The sequence below is a fragment of the Macrobrachium nipponense genome, chromosome 2 (genome assembly GCF_015104395.2).
Source record: "Macrobrachium nipponense isolate FS-2020 chromosome 2, ASM1510439v2, whole genome shotgun sequence".
NCBI classification, from domain to species: Eukaryota; Metazoa; Arthropoda; class Malacostraca; order Decapoda; family Palaemonidae; genus Macrobrachium; species Macrobrachium nipponense.
This window is the reverse complement of record NC_087201.1, coordinates 136,088,020-136,101,135: the sequence shown is the minus strand read 5'-3', so window position 1 is coordinate 136,101,135 and position 13,116 is coordinate 136,088,020. Positions and strand designations below refer to the sequence as shown.

The 13,116-nt window shown below is 33.3% G+C and overlaps 1 protein-coding gene across 1 annotated transcript in view; it reads right to left on the bottom strand.

Moving 5' to 3' along the window:
* Positions 1–163: 163 nt before the first annotated feature.
* LOC135221020 (lipase maturation factor 2-like) overlaps positions 164–13,116 on the bottom strand; it is a 77,431-nt gene continuing 64,478 nt past the window's right edge. The window contains exon 10 of the mRNA XM_064258741.1: positions 164–12,485. Within this exon, the coding sequence (XP_064114811.1) occupies positions 12,161–12,485 (325 nt within the window). The 3' untranslated portion in view covers positions 164–12,160. The remainder of the gene's footprint in view (positions 12,486–13,116) is intronic.

Sequence of the window (13,116 nt, the reverse complement as noted above, 5' to 3'; positions counted from 1 at the left end):
GATAGACAAGGGCAAAAAATTGTCCATCTCAACAGCCTCTTCATTTGAACCCATTTAGATTTATAATGTATCTGTGCACAGTTTTCTGTCTAATATTAGAGTACACAGAGTGGCTTATAATCTAACCTAACAGCATTTGATAAAAAGGATGAATGACAGCAAATCACTTTTAAAAGTCTGTAATAAAAAATCACACTTCTTACATAAGAAAATTAGAAACAAAATGTTTGTGCAAACTGGGAAAATTAGAGCTATAAACTGTAAAAATTATGGAATTTCTTTTGTAAAATTTTAAAGAAATTCTCCTCACATGAAAATCCCACAAGATATAGTACTTTACATTGTACAACACTAAAATAGGTACTATACGTACTGTATCTAAAAAGATTTAGAAACTAAAACTGCTAAACATTCACAACAACATGGCAATAAAAATATATGCAGATATCAAGATTCTTCCCTAAAGCTGAAGCAAACTGGATGCCCCTTGGCACATTCATTACAATATTTTAGTATACTATAATGTTACAAATCTGTGGATTTTATACAGTTTCAGTGAGTTGTCAGCCATACACTGTACTGTACTACATTAGCAACACAACAACTTTGGTTCAACTTCTGAACTCACAGAAAGAAGCTACAGTTATTTTTCATTTTCATTCGGTTCAATGCTTTTCACCAAAATATTTTAGAATTTCAAATGTATAAAGCTACTTCAAAAATAACTCCTGGTAAAATCCTAGGTCACAGTTCTTATAAAGGATTAATAATATCTTTATGGAAAATTTCGTACTACACAATATCTACAGCAACATCTACTTTCCTAAAAGTTGGATACGTATAGAAATTCTGTGAAAGGTACTTCAAAACTGGTAATTCATTATAACAATATTGTATATTGAATAAATACACCATTATCTGAATACTAATGAAGTTTAGGTGCTACTAAATTTGAACTTAAAATTTACTGCATAAGTACTATTCTAAAATAACGAAGAACATTCCTTCACAACATATTCATCCAAAACCATATGAAAAGTTGAAAATTTGGCTATTACTTATATGTATGGTGTAAAATGTATTGATAATATTGCATATCAACAGTTGTAAGTGATCACATTGAGATGATTGCCAATAAGCTGCCAGTGTAGATACAGTATTCTTATTAGAATGTAAGTTGCAAAGCATGACAGGTATTAGTGATACAAAATTATCATAATTACTTGTTTTAATGGCAGTTTTTACGTTTCTAGTAGTACTTCATTTTTTAAAATAAAGCAAAAATAGGGCAAGATAAACTTACACAACTAAAAATAGTCCTTTATGTTTTTAAGAATGTGCCTTATAAGTCTCACAGATGTCAGCATATAAATCAGTGTTTGATTTACATAAAGTGTATTTAAAAATATTTAAATTTGTTCATGCAAATCTATTACAGCACTTGTAATAAGGCAATTTTGTAAGTAAAGAGGAAGATGCTTGTAATGAAAAGTGCAGGTAAGCTTTGTAGCAGAGTAAGTGGGTGAAATGGTTAGTCTCCAGTCAAATAATTCAAATGTAATGACACGGCAAACATCTAAGTTCACAATAAACACAAAACTCACATTCAATTCTAACTGGAAATTTAGAGATGGGTAAAGAAAATGGAAACACGAAATAGCTTAAATTTATGAAAACTGATGAACCTGTGTACTGATTTTGAAAACCAAACGTTAGGAATATATTCAAACAAAGATAAACTGACCTCATTGGAGAATCCATATACGTATTCGGTAATGTATGTCACTACACGAGTTTGGTGTTTGTTGTACAAAAATTGTGAATAAAATCTTACTCTTAGTCATGCCTTGTCATGTTGCTGTGTACAGCTGTACATATTTTCAAATCAAACCATTTAGCCTAGTTCTAAGGTGATCTTTCTTATAGTTTCTTACAAAAATAACTTCATTATAATTGCACAAATGACAAATGAAACAGGGGGCCCTTTAACAGATTTGAACAAAGCAAACATAAGTAAACGTGACACAGTGGAAAGTCTTACAAGTAGGAAATTGCAGAAAACTTGGAAAGAGTACTGTACAGGCAGTCCCCGGGTTACGAAGGGTTTGGCTTACGACGTTCCGAGGTTAAGGCGCTTTACAATTATATTCATCAGAAATTATTTTCAGGGTTATGACACCAACGCTGATCTGGCAGAAGAAATAGGATACCAAAAATGCAAAATAACCAATATTTGAAGGTTTTTATGATGAAAAATGCAATAAGAATGCAGTTTACATAGTTTTTAATGCACCCAAAACATTAAAAGTAAGGTTTTCTTAGGACTTTTGATGATGTTTCAGGCTTACGACGATTTTCGGCTTACAACACGTCTTAAGAATGGAACTCCCGTCGTAAACCGGGGACTGCCTGTATACAAAAAACGAGCATACTATACAATCTAATTGACCAGAACTAAAGAGACTACAATATTCTTAATTGATCAGAACCACAGAGTCCACTTGCAAGTTATTCTTAACCTAATTGTAATATCAACTTTTAAATGCTCATAAGTCAAACTATAAATAATTCTAAATTCTTCACATATCTACCCTTACGTTTCTCAAAGTAGTATAACCTGTGTCCACTGTATGTAGTAAATAACCTTCATTAAATTAAAACCACATATAAGTGTAGGGTTCTAAGGTTCACTTCAGTGAACTGAATTACGTATGTACTAGTTCTTTACTCAAGATGACCTCTGAAAAAATTTACATGTAGTACTACTGTATATTGTACATACATATGAATAATTTGGCTAAACTTCAGACAGCCTCAAATGTATGACATGCTCAGGATTTTCTCAAAATTTCTATACTACCAGAAATAAACCCCCATCTAATTTTTCCAAAACAATATCAGATGGAAGAAATATTTTTAATTGAATTAAAGAAGAGAGACCAACTCAGCCTAAAGTCAACCTTAAAAATTTCTGAGCGTAATCCTTAATAAATAACTCGGCTAGAAAGTTCACATAGTCTTCTGATAAGATGTGTAGTTTTGTAGCAGATTTTCATGATTTTTTAATATTTGACAAATATTTTTCTTTCTTACAGCAGACTCTTATGTGTTTCCAATATAAGAATCAGGCAGTATTTCAGATGCTGTTTGATATTTTTATTCTTTAAACCTTCACATAGTGCTGATTAAATCATTACTGTAACAGTTACAAGTAATTTGAACACTACCATTCAAGCAATGAAACAATTCTGGTTTTTTATAAAATAATACCGTGTGGTTTAACCAGACCACCGAGTGACTTTTTTGTCCAAGTTATTTGCACAGTACATAGGAATAAGTAAATTTTAAAAGCAAGTTCATGATGGACAAAATAATCTGGACTGAAAGATATACAGGTTGCAAGAAAACCACAGGTCGTATTTGATAAAATGGTAAGAATTGGGAGGCATATTTTATTATTACTGCTTACAGCATTCTAACTAACCTTTCATAAAAGACAATGTCCAATATACAGGGCATAATGTTTTAAGTAAAGTCTTGCTGTATATTATCTATCTAACACACACAACTGATGAATACACACAATATACAAAAATACTATGAACCCTTTAGGTTATATCACTATTTAGAAACAAGATGAGAAAACACTTTGAAAACTACTTCCTAAAAATACGTTCATTTTGTGTCAGATATGAAGGAGTGTCACACTATCTACCCTGAAATCACCAAACTAGTCTAGAGTTTCTTACATGTCCAGTTCTGAAAGTGTAACCATTTCACAACACCTTTACTAATTAATGTCCATGTAAGAATGTGGATGTTGTCCTGTCTCCCATCACAGTGACAAAGTATAATGGGACAAGTGAGCATTAGATACTTATCTCAATTTTTACTGGCAGTGGCATTTAACCGACAGTTTTGATGTTATGGCTGAAATCTTGGTAAATTCCTTATAGGAATCTTGATGGATTTGTACTTTCTAAATTAACAAAATGCTTCTTAATTACTGGTATGTTGTAATAATTAGCCAGGTCATTCATGATACTTTCATTAAGTATTCTGCACTTCTGTAATAAGTTTTGTATACTACTCACAATTTGATAAAACTTATACACACTAAGTAACTACTCAGTATTTATTCCACTTAATAGCAGGATTGCCAGTTACAAGGGGGTTCCCAACTGCTGTAATACTTAAACGTTCATCTGCATTTTCTGGGAATCTCCTGTCCTTCCTGGTAGGTGGTAAAGCAGCGTACATGTGTGTATTTTCTTACATTGACACAATTTAGTGCAATTACTGTGTGGGGATCCTGCATCCAAAATTGTTTATTTGGAGACATCAAATATACAGACTTTGTCTGTTTGTTATATAATGAAAATTTTTTATATAACTTTAGAATATGCCAAATGTACACTAGACCATCTCAAGAAGATGCAAGAATTCGATTTTTGATGATGCCTGACATGATTTTCTTTAGAAAGGAGTGCATTTGAACTCACCTTCTTGTAAGTTTCATCACTGACTTTGATTTTCAAAACAGTATTGCTCACATGTGCGCCTTTTTCAGTAAACGAGTCTTTAACATTTGTATCAATTCATGTTTCTGCATTGGATAGGAAAAGTCCAACTAATTTTGCAATAGAAATTATGGCTGTATTGAAGATATGCTTGTATTGTAAACTTTCTTACTTGGTAGTTCTTGGTCACCTTAGTTATTACAATCATGAAAATAATAATGCAGCTACCATTACTATACATTAAATCACAACTTTTAATGCAATTAAATATACCTTTCAAAATGTAGCTGTAAATGTTCACAAACTTAATGTGTCACAACATTTAATGTGAAAGACCATGACTGGATGTGTTACTTAAAAAGCAAGTGCAAACAGTAATGCAGTTAGTGCAGATACATACTGTTAACTTTTATGATTATCATATTTTTCATACTAACCAAAAATTCGGTGATTAGTGTGAATCCACCAGCAGATACATTAGCTATTTACATAGTAAGTCCAAAAAATTGAAAGTACTTTAAAAAACTGACTTGTAAAGCTCTTCTGAATTATGAAAAATTTACACAAGTCCTCCATCTCAATAAATTTTTAATTTTCCAAGTTTTAAGTAAGTATTTGAAAGGGAATTAAACCTTTTAAGTTTCCACAATTTGTATATTTTTAGCTGTTTGCTCAAATACCGCCAAAATAATATTAAACGGCAATGCAAGGAAAAGAAAAATTATCCGAGATTTATAAAGAATCATTACATTATTACTTCAAGAGAGAAATTAGTACTGCACATTAGCAGATATCTAATTGGAGACTTTTGCTATATAACAAACCCAGACAGCAAAAAAGTGAATTTCCATGCCAAGATTAAGTTGATCCTCAAAGTTAGACTTTAAACCTTGTCTTTTAACAGGTTAAAGGGGTTAAAAGTGACCTGATGATTCATATTGGCAGTGATGAAATGCCCTGCATGTTGTGCGTTTTCACTAGAAACAGAAAATATAGTTAATCTTATCATATGATAGAAGAGTTAAGAATCTACATCAGTGTTACTATGAATCACAAGGTTATGTCCATAATTTGAGGAGTATGAATCATAAGGTTATGTGTGGGCAACTCCACAGCCCTGGAAATAAGGTTGGACTTATGTAAATATTATTGGTGGAGAGTACAAAACAACCAAATAAGTAAAACCTAAGTCATCTACTTACAAGCTGTGTCATTTTTCTGTGAGGAAAAAAAATGCAAGCTTTCATTAAAATTCTTGTTCTCACAAATAGTACTATAACATTAAGTCTTAAATCCTGTTACTGTATAGCACTATCTTTGTAACCTGATAAGTACCTTCCCTTAGAAAACAATCTGATAAGAGACCCTAAGGTATCAAAAACTAACATAAGTTATTTCCTTGTAAATGGTTTACAGTGGACCCCCTGTATTCGCTTTCTCCAGATTCGCGGACTCACACATTTGCGGATTTCTCTCGGGAATGTTTCCCCGCATTATTTGCGGAAAATTCGCACATTCGTGTTATTTTTCTATGAGAAATATCCACGAATTCCTGTTTTTTTTATCAATTTCATCATAAAATGCACTTTTTGTGATCAAACTATTAAAAACCAAGTATAAAAATTTTTTGTGTGTTTTTCTAGTTTTAACTAACAAAATAGGCTGTTTTTTAGCGTTTTTATAGGGGTTCCAAACATTTGGAAAAAAGTAATTCAGAATTACAGTCAACCCCCCGGGATTCACGGGGTAGGGATCCCTCACAACCCCCTGCGAAAAGCTAAAATCCCTGGATACTTGACGCTTCTCAAAAAATGCTCATAACTGATTATTTTGATAGTTCAAACACCGGAAACCCCACTAAAAATGCTTATACTTGTCTATTTTAATAGTTTTATGATGAAAAAATGTATTTATTCACGAAAATATGAAAGTACTTAGTCAATATTTTTCTATGAAACATCCCATGAATAGGCAAATTTTCTGCAAATAATGTGGTTATATGTTCCACAGAAAAATGGGTGAATTGGTGAAGCTGTGAATCCAGAACCGTGAATAGGCGGAGGTCAGCTTTATAGTCTGAGCAAAGAATATTGATTACATTCAAAACAAAAATTGACATCATATAATGGGTCAACTCACAAGTTCACATGTAAATCTCAAAAATAAAAGCCAAAGAAAGTTACCCTACAAGAACTATAGCCTCCATTCCATATTGTTTAGGAACTACAAAACTAGCCTTTTTCATGATTCTTAGCATTCTGCATTGCATGGTTTATTACAAAACAACCAGAAAAATTCTCCACAGGTAACAAGTTTGCCTGAGAAATTAAAATCATGCATCTAGACATCTAGGATTTTCAATTCTATAGCAAAACTTTAAAACAATTCAAGTATTAAAATGATGTAATATTTTAATACCTATCCTATACCAGTGACAAATCAAAAGTTCACCGTAAACTTGAGTTTTATATAAAACATTATCTTAATACCTCTACTGTAGGAACTACAAAAATAGCACTTCTAAAATTTTTAAAAACATCTTTTGGTCTTATGTTACATTTATTATATTAGCAAACATTAAAAAGCCATTTTACCATGGGTAATACTAATTTACACCATTTCACCATGGGTAATACTAATTTACACCAAGACCTTGATTATACTTCAACAGATATGGTCATTTAAACTTATAAAACCTGATATATGCATCTTGTGTACAGTAGCATTAATTTAATATTTTCACGATATTAAACTTAAATTTACTAAAAAAGTCTTTTGATGTAAAAGGTTATTCTGTACTATGTTAGAAAAGATACACAGTATTGGGAGATAAGGCTAGCTTTAAGTTATAGAGGACAAGGGAACCTTGCATTACGTAGCCTGCATCAGTGGAGTTTGGTAGCTAATGGGCCCATCCTGCTATGATTAAATTTTAATCCAGTTTAGCACTTGAACTGTACAGGTGGTACTTAGTAATTGAGACAAATGGGGATGGATGCCAATTAGTTGTGCAGCTGAACCACAGCCTTCATTGTTAGCATTTTGTCTGCTTTCCATTAAGTGCCTATCATGTAGTAGTGCTCATGGTTCTTAGTGAAGCCCATATTTTAAATACAGTATCATTTATTAATGCCAAATAATGACCAGCTCCAACTGTAATTTTGCTGGTTTTTTAATTGTGAATTTCATCAGTTTTAGTCAATTACCTGTGTAATGACCAAATTTCAATGTAAGTATATTTCATGTGATGTTCCTCAGTACACAAAGCAATGTTAACACACTGCAATATTTTGCAGAATGGGCAGCACAGGAAATGTTACATGGTGTACCTCTAGTTAATGGCTAAGCTCAAAATATGTTAACTCTAGAGCATGGAGTTGAAATATATCTACAAATGGCATCATCTCATTATTAGATCTGAATATCCCGACAACCAGAGAAAAAAAAAACCAGGTTGGGAAGTGACTATTTCCTATCAATACAGCCAACCTTCAACTGACAAATTATCCATAAAGGCATGGGAAAGCAACAACCAAGGGTTGAGTGAAATACAACCTAGTTGAATGACAGCAAGAGGTGCAGTAAACCATTATAAACACAAGTTGGAAACCTGCATACATATCAGAAACAGGTTGAAAACAAATCAACGACCGAGGTAGAGAATGATTCTTTGGTCAATACTTGATAATTGTATGAAGCGCTGGTTAAGGCTACCTATAAGTTGTTGACTTGTATTTTAAGCTGTTTAATCTGATATGTCTGCATAAAATTACCTATGTATGTTTATGACATGTTCTACTGAAGTAAGAACATAACAATATATGCATCAGTCAAATGCAGCATTACCAACACTTTAGCACAGTATATCTTACAGGTACCCTGTGCAAAGTCTTCGTTTTTGAAGGAAAAGAAGACTGATTACAGTTATATCTACTAAATACATCAAGTATCAACTTGCAAACCTCTCTTTACAATTAAAATTAATAAGAAAAGGGGAGTATGTTAGAAAAGGATCATGAAGTTCTGTAAAATTCATGCTAAAAAACTATTATGAACTTAACTGGAACATCCTTCCTTGTAAGTTGGTCTATATAGTGCTCTCTTTTCCACCAAGATACTTAATAATGTTTTCTGATGAAACAAATAACCTAGTTCATGAAATACACACCAACTCTTTTTATATTTGAATCACTAAATATATATCTTTAAGATATAATTTGTGCATGATACAGTCTTATTTACAATACGTAGTACATAAGAACAGGCACACTTCCATATGTTGCTGAACTAACAGTTTATGGGCAAATAGGCCAGTTGGTAAATTGGCAATCAGGAAACAAATAATATATGCTTATTGTAAAAATTTGGCTATAAATATGAGTAAATCATATGCATTAAATTCTGGGTAGATTTAAAACCTGTGGTTTCAGATGGTTACAATCTATCTTGTAAAAATTTTTTGAAGGAGATAGTATTCTGATATTTGTTTTGCTTCCTAACATTATCATCAAATTCAACTAGACCTCCAATATCAACAATTAATTTTACAGAGGGATGGCCACAGGGATTGAGCTAATTGTTATATTTAATAACAGTAAAAATATTCACTGAACGCTGCTAATTTATTTATTAAATTCAGCATAAATGATACAAAAATTATTTTAGAACAGATTTTATAACAAGGTGTCTAAATGAAAGAATTTGTTTTTTAATCTAATCTTAAAAACTACTTATTGGTAAATTCTCTGCTTTTATCATGTTTTTTGCAGTATCTAGTAAAAAGCAAATGCCAGAAAACTCTTAATTTGGCTCATGCACAATGAACCTTTCAAATGGAAAAGTACACTTAAAAAGTACACAAATGCAAATAGTAAAAGATAGCACCAAGCATATAAACATTTGATTAGCCAACCTGAAACTTTAAGCAGACATTTGATTATTAAGTTGATAGAGCCTGACTACAATGAGATTCATAGTAAATGTGACTGTGGTATCCCCAAGAAATATTAACAGATAATGCAAGCTCAGAATTTGCAAAAGAGAAATCTAGTAATTACTGTCTCCACAAAGGTGGTGTTCCTTTGACAAATATTTTTTGCAAAAAGGACATTCACCAGGAAGGTAATTTTACATCACTGTCAAAAGTACTACTACTATCTGTATGTTTTCAACCCATTTTTTATAATTTTAACTTTCCACACACACTTTCATCAATCCCTTTGATGTCCTATGAGACTCAAGGGACCACCTACCAATGTCAATATAGTTATATTACCTGAGGGGTAAATCAGTGCAATTGATCCAACGTTTTCCCAATAATATTAAAATAAGGTTTACAGAATTACATCAACCCACACTTAAACTATACGGTGGTCCCCCCGTATTCGTGGGGGATGTGTACCAGAGCCCCCCCTCCCCCGCAAATAGTTGGATCTCTATCCAAAGCTTTAGCCAGGGGCTGAATTAAACTGTAAAGGATGAAAAATATACTTCATGCTGAAGGCCACAGCTCCCAAAGTGGACAAAACTTTGAAGGCTCTCATTGCTGCAGTGTCTACGAAAGTGCCCTGAGGAGGCACTATCTACTGCTTGGGAATGAGATCAACTCCTCTAAATTTACCATGATCCCCAGCTGATCACAGGGAATAGGCATAGGAGAGAGCTCTAACTTCTTTTCAGCCAGTTTGTCCAGGAACAATGCAAAGATAGACTGCCAGAGACATTCAACACAAGTCAAATCTTGTAGGTACTTTGTACCTGGAACATCAGAATCAGATAAGGCTGAGGACGAGGCCCAACTAGGGGGAGGCACCACCACCAACACCAGCATCATCTTCTGAAGCAAAGGCAATGTCAGACTCCTTCAGGACTAAAGTCCTACTCCCTTATGAGGAGAGTGTAACATTAGAGGACGGTGAAAGAAAAGAACCAGAGGGATTCGACTATGTTACTGGAGTCATGTTTCCTTCCGATAAAGCTGGCAAATACTTCTTGTCCTTCTTCCTCCTCCTACCAAACTGGTGAGAAGTCAACCTAAATACTCCTCGCAGGAGGAAGCATGAGTGCATGCCTTCACCGATAAAGGAACAGTGCCTGTGGGCTGTGGGGTTCAGCTGTTACAGGGGACATGAAGAGCTCAAATGGGCACCCATGCTTCCGTCATGGTGTTATTCATGGGTTTTCTCCATGCTTTAGATATAAACCAAGTCAAAAGTAAGCAAACAATTAAGCAAAAAGAAATAATTCTACTTCAACAATAATTAAACATGAGGATGAGAGAATGTGCAGTGAAACATCTCTTTACAGCTGCTGGGAACAAAGCAAGGCAAGTCAGGCTTATTTCCCCACTCGCCCCTCTTAACCAAAAGTTAACAGCTATGTTTCCAAGTTTAATAACTACTCCAGCTTGCAATGAGGAATACTCTTTCTTTAAAAGACAACGTTTTGTGTGTCAGTAGGAACAAATGTAAATTGATGTCATGTAAATTGATGTCAGTAGGAACAAATGTAAGTTGAAGTCTTATAGGTACAATATTATGTATGTTCTATGTCAGCTCAGTTAATATTTTAATGTTACTGCAAAGCTTAAGATATTCTTAAATTAAGTAGTCTCCCTTATCCATAAGTAAGAGCTGTGCAGATTCACTGTTACACAGTTTATTGTTAAAAAAAAGTTGAAAGCTCTATAACTTCCAAATTGCTCAACAGATAAATTGTTGGGCACCACCATTTGCTATGTACCATTTAGTATATGAACCATTTCCATTTTTGTATTTCTCATTCTCAAGTTTGCACTCTTCTCCTTAACTGATACAATGTTCATCATTTAATGTTAGGTGGAGTATGTTTTATGACCAGTCTTTCACCCTGATAGGGGTAAAAAAATAATTTTATTTGCTTAACATTCTCACTGGGATTAAGCTAGAATATCAGAATCCCTCTCATTAAAGGGAGACAGAAAAAACATACATAGCTGTATAATAGGTCAAATTTCTTTAGTAGTTGTGAAATTATTAATTAAATTATATCAAACAGTCACATATGTAGTACAAACAAATCACAATGCATGACATATATCTCCTTGCTTGCTATATACGTGTCTAAAGGAATTAGCACCAGCTTTGTGGAAAATGCATAATAAAGATGATGTTGCAGTCCTCACAACTACAACCATATAAATGAACAAAAAACTGACAATTCTTATACATAAGGTAAATGCAATAGAGCAAAATAAAGAATCTTCAAAAGCTCGTGAAAACCAATTAGTTAGCATAATTACAGATGTTAAGATTTTGTTTTCACAATTATACAACCATTTCCAATGCTGCATATGAAGAAAAATCAACAATTCATAAACACATGGTAAAGGCAATACAAAGTAAACATTTTCAAAGGCCTATGGGTAGCAATTATCCTATTGTGAAGTCAACTTGAAAATTTTCTCAACATTTCCTTCCAATTATTTACTTTAAGAGTTTTATATAGCATCTGTTTCAAATCCCCCCTCCCTTTTTTTACTTTTTCTTAAGTACTGTATGAAACCGGTTTCAATTCACCTCCCATTTTCTACCTTTTTATGAAGTACAAAAATGTCAAAACAATTAGGTGAGAAAAAATGTTTGACAGCACCATTGATTCAATCACTTTTGAGATTGGTCCCATCTGCCACCTTTATTTCTTGGTCTATAAACGCCTTTAACAATGGTTGGTACTGCATTTCTTTTAGTCCAAATGAGAATGCAAGCAGACACAAATAAGCTCCACACTAATAATTCTGGATCCATTGCAGTAAGAAAGCTCCTGATTATATCCAACAGCTGCTGTAAAGGCTGGTTGGTGGCAGGAATGTCCATTGTCCCAATGGTTCCAATCTTGCGCAGATATTCAACAAGAGGAGCATGATCAACAGTGAAGATTGGTAAATAATCACCGTCAACTTGCCGTTTCCACCACATTCCAGAAGCCCTGTTTGAGAATTTTTTTTAGTTGAAGATATATACCTTTGGGTAAAAATAGTGAAGTTGGAAAACCAAAACTTTTACAGTACATAAGAACTTTACTGAATTCTTTACATGACAATCTGGTGTGGATGATAATAATATCCAAAAGTTAGTGATCAAAACCTATTACTACTGTAAATCTAGTTATATTAAAAATTGCACTTCAAGAGAAATGTCACAGATTTTATAAAGTTCCTTATGTTGTACTTGCCATCACAGATTACCAGCTACAAAGCAAACTAGAACATTGACCTTCCCTGTAATAACACTAACATCCAGAAAAATAAAAACCTTTCATTTATTTTTAAATAATTTAAATTCATCTTCACGAGAAAGGAAAAAATTAAATTCATCTTCATTAGGAAGGAAAAAATGACAGAACCATAGGAATAATCCCATGTGTAAGCTCAAGTTCATTCCCTTTCCAGAAATTTCCCCTGTATTTTAATTTGTTCTTGATGGTTCCCTACAAGGTCAAATAACTGAAAATACAGTAAACGCCCACACCGCTGCCTTTTTGGATGACTCCGAATCTGAAATAAAGGAATGAGATGAGGCAGCCTCCTCTCTCCCGGGAAGGCAATTGGAACCCAAGG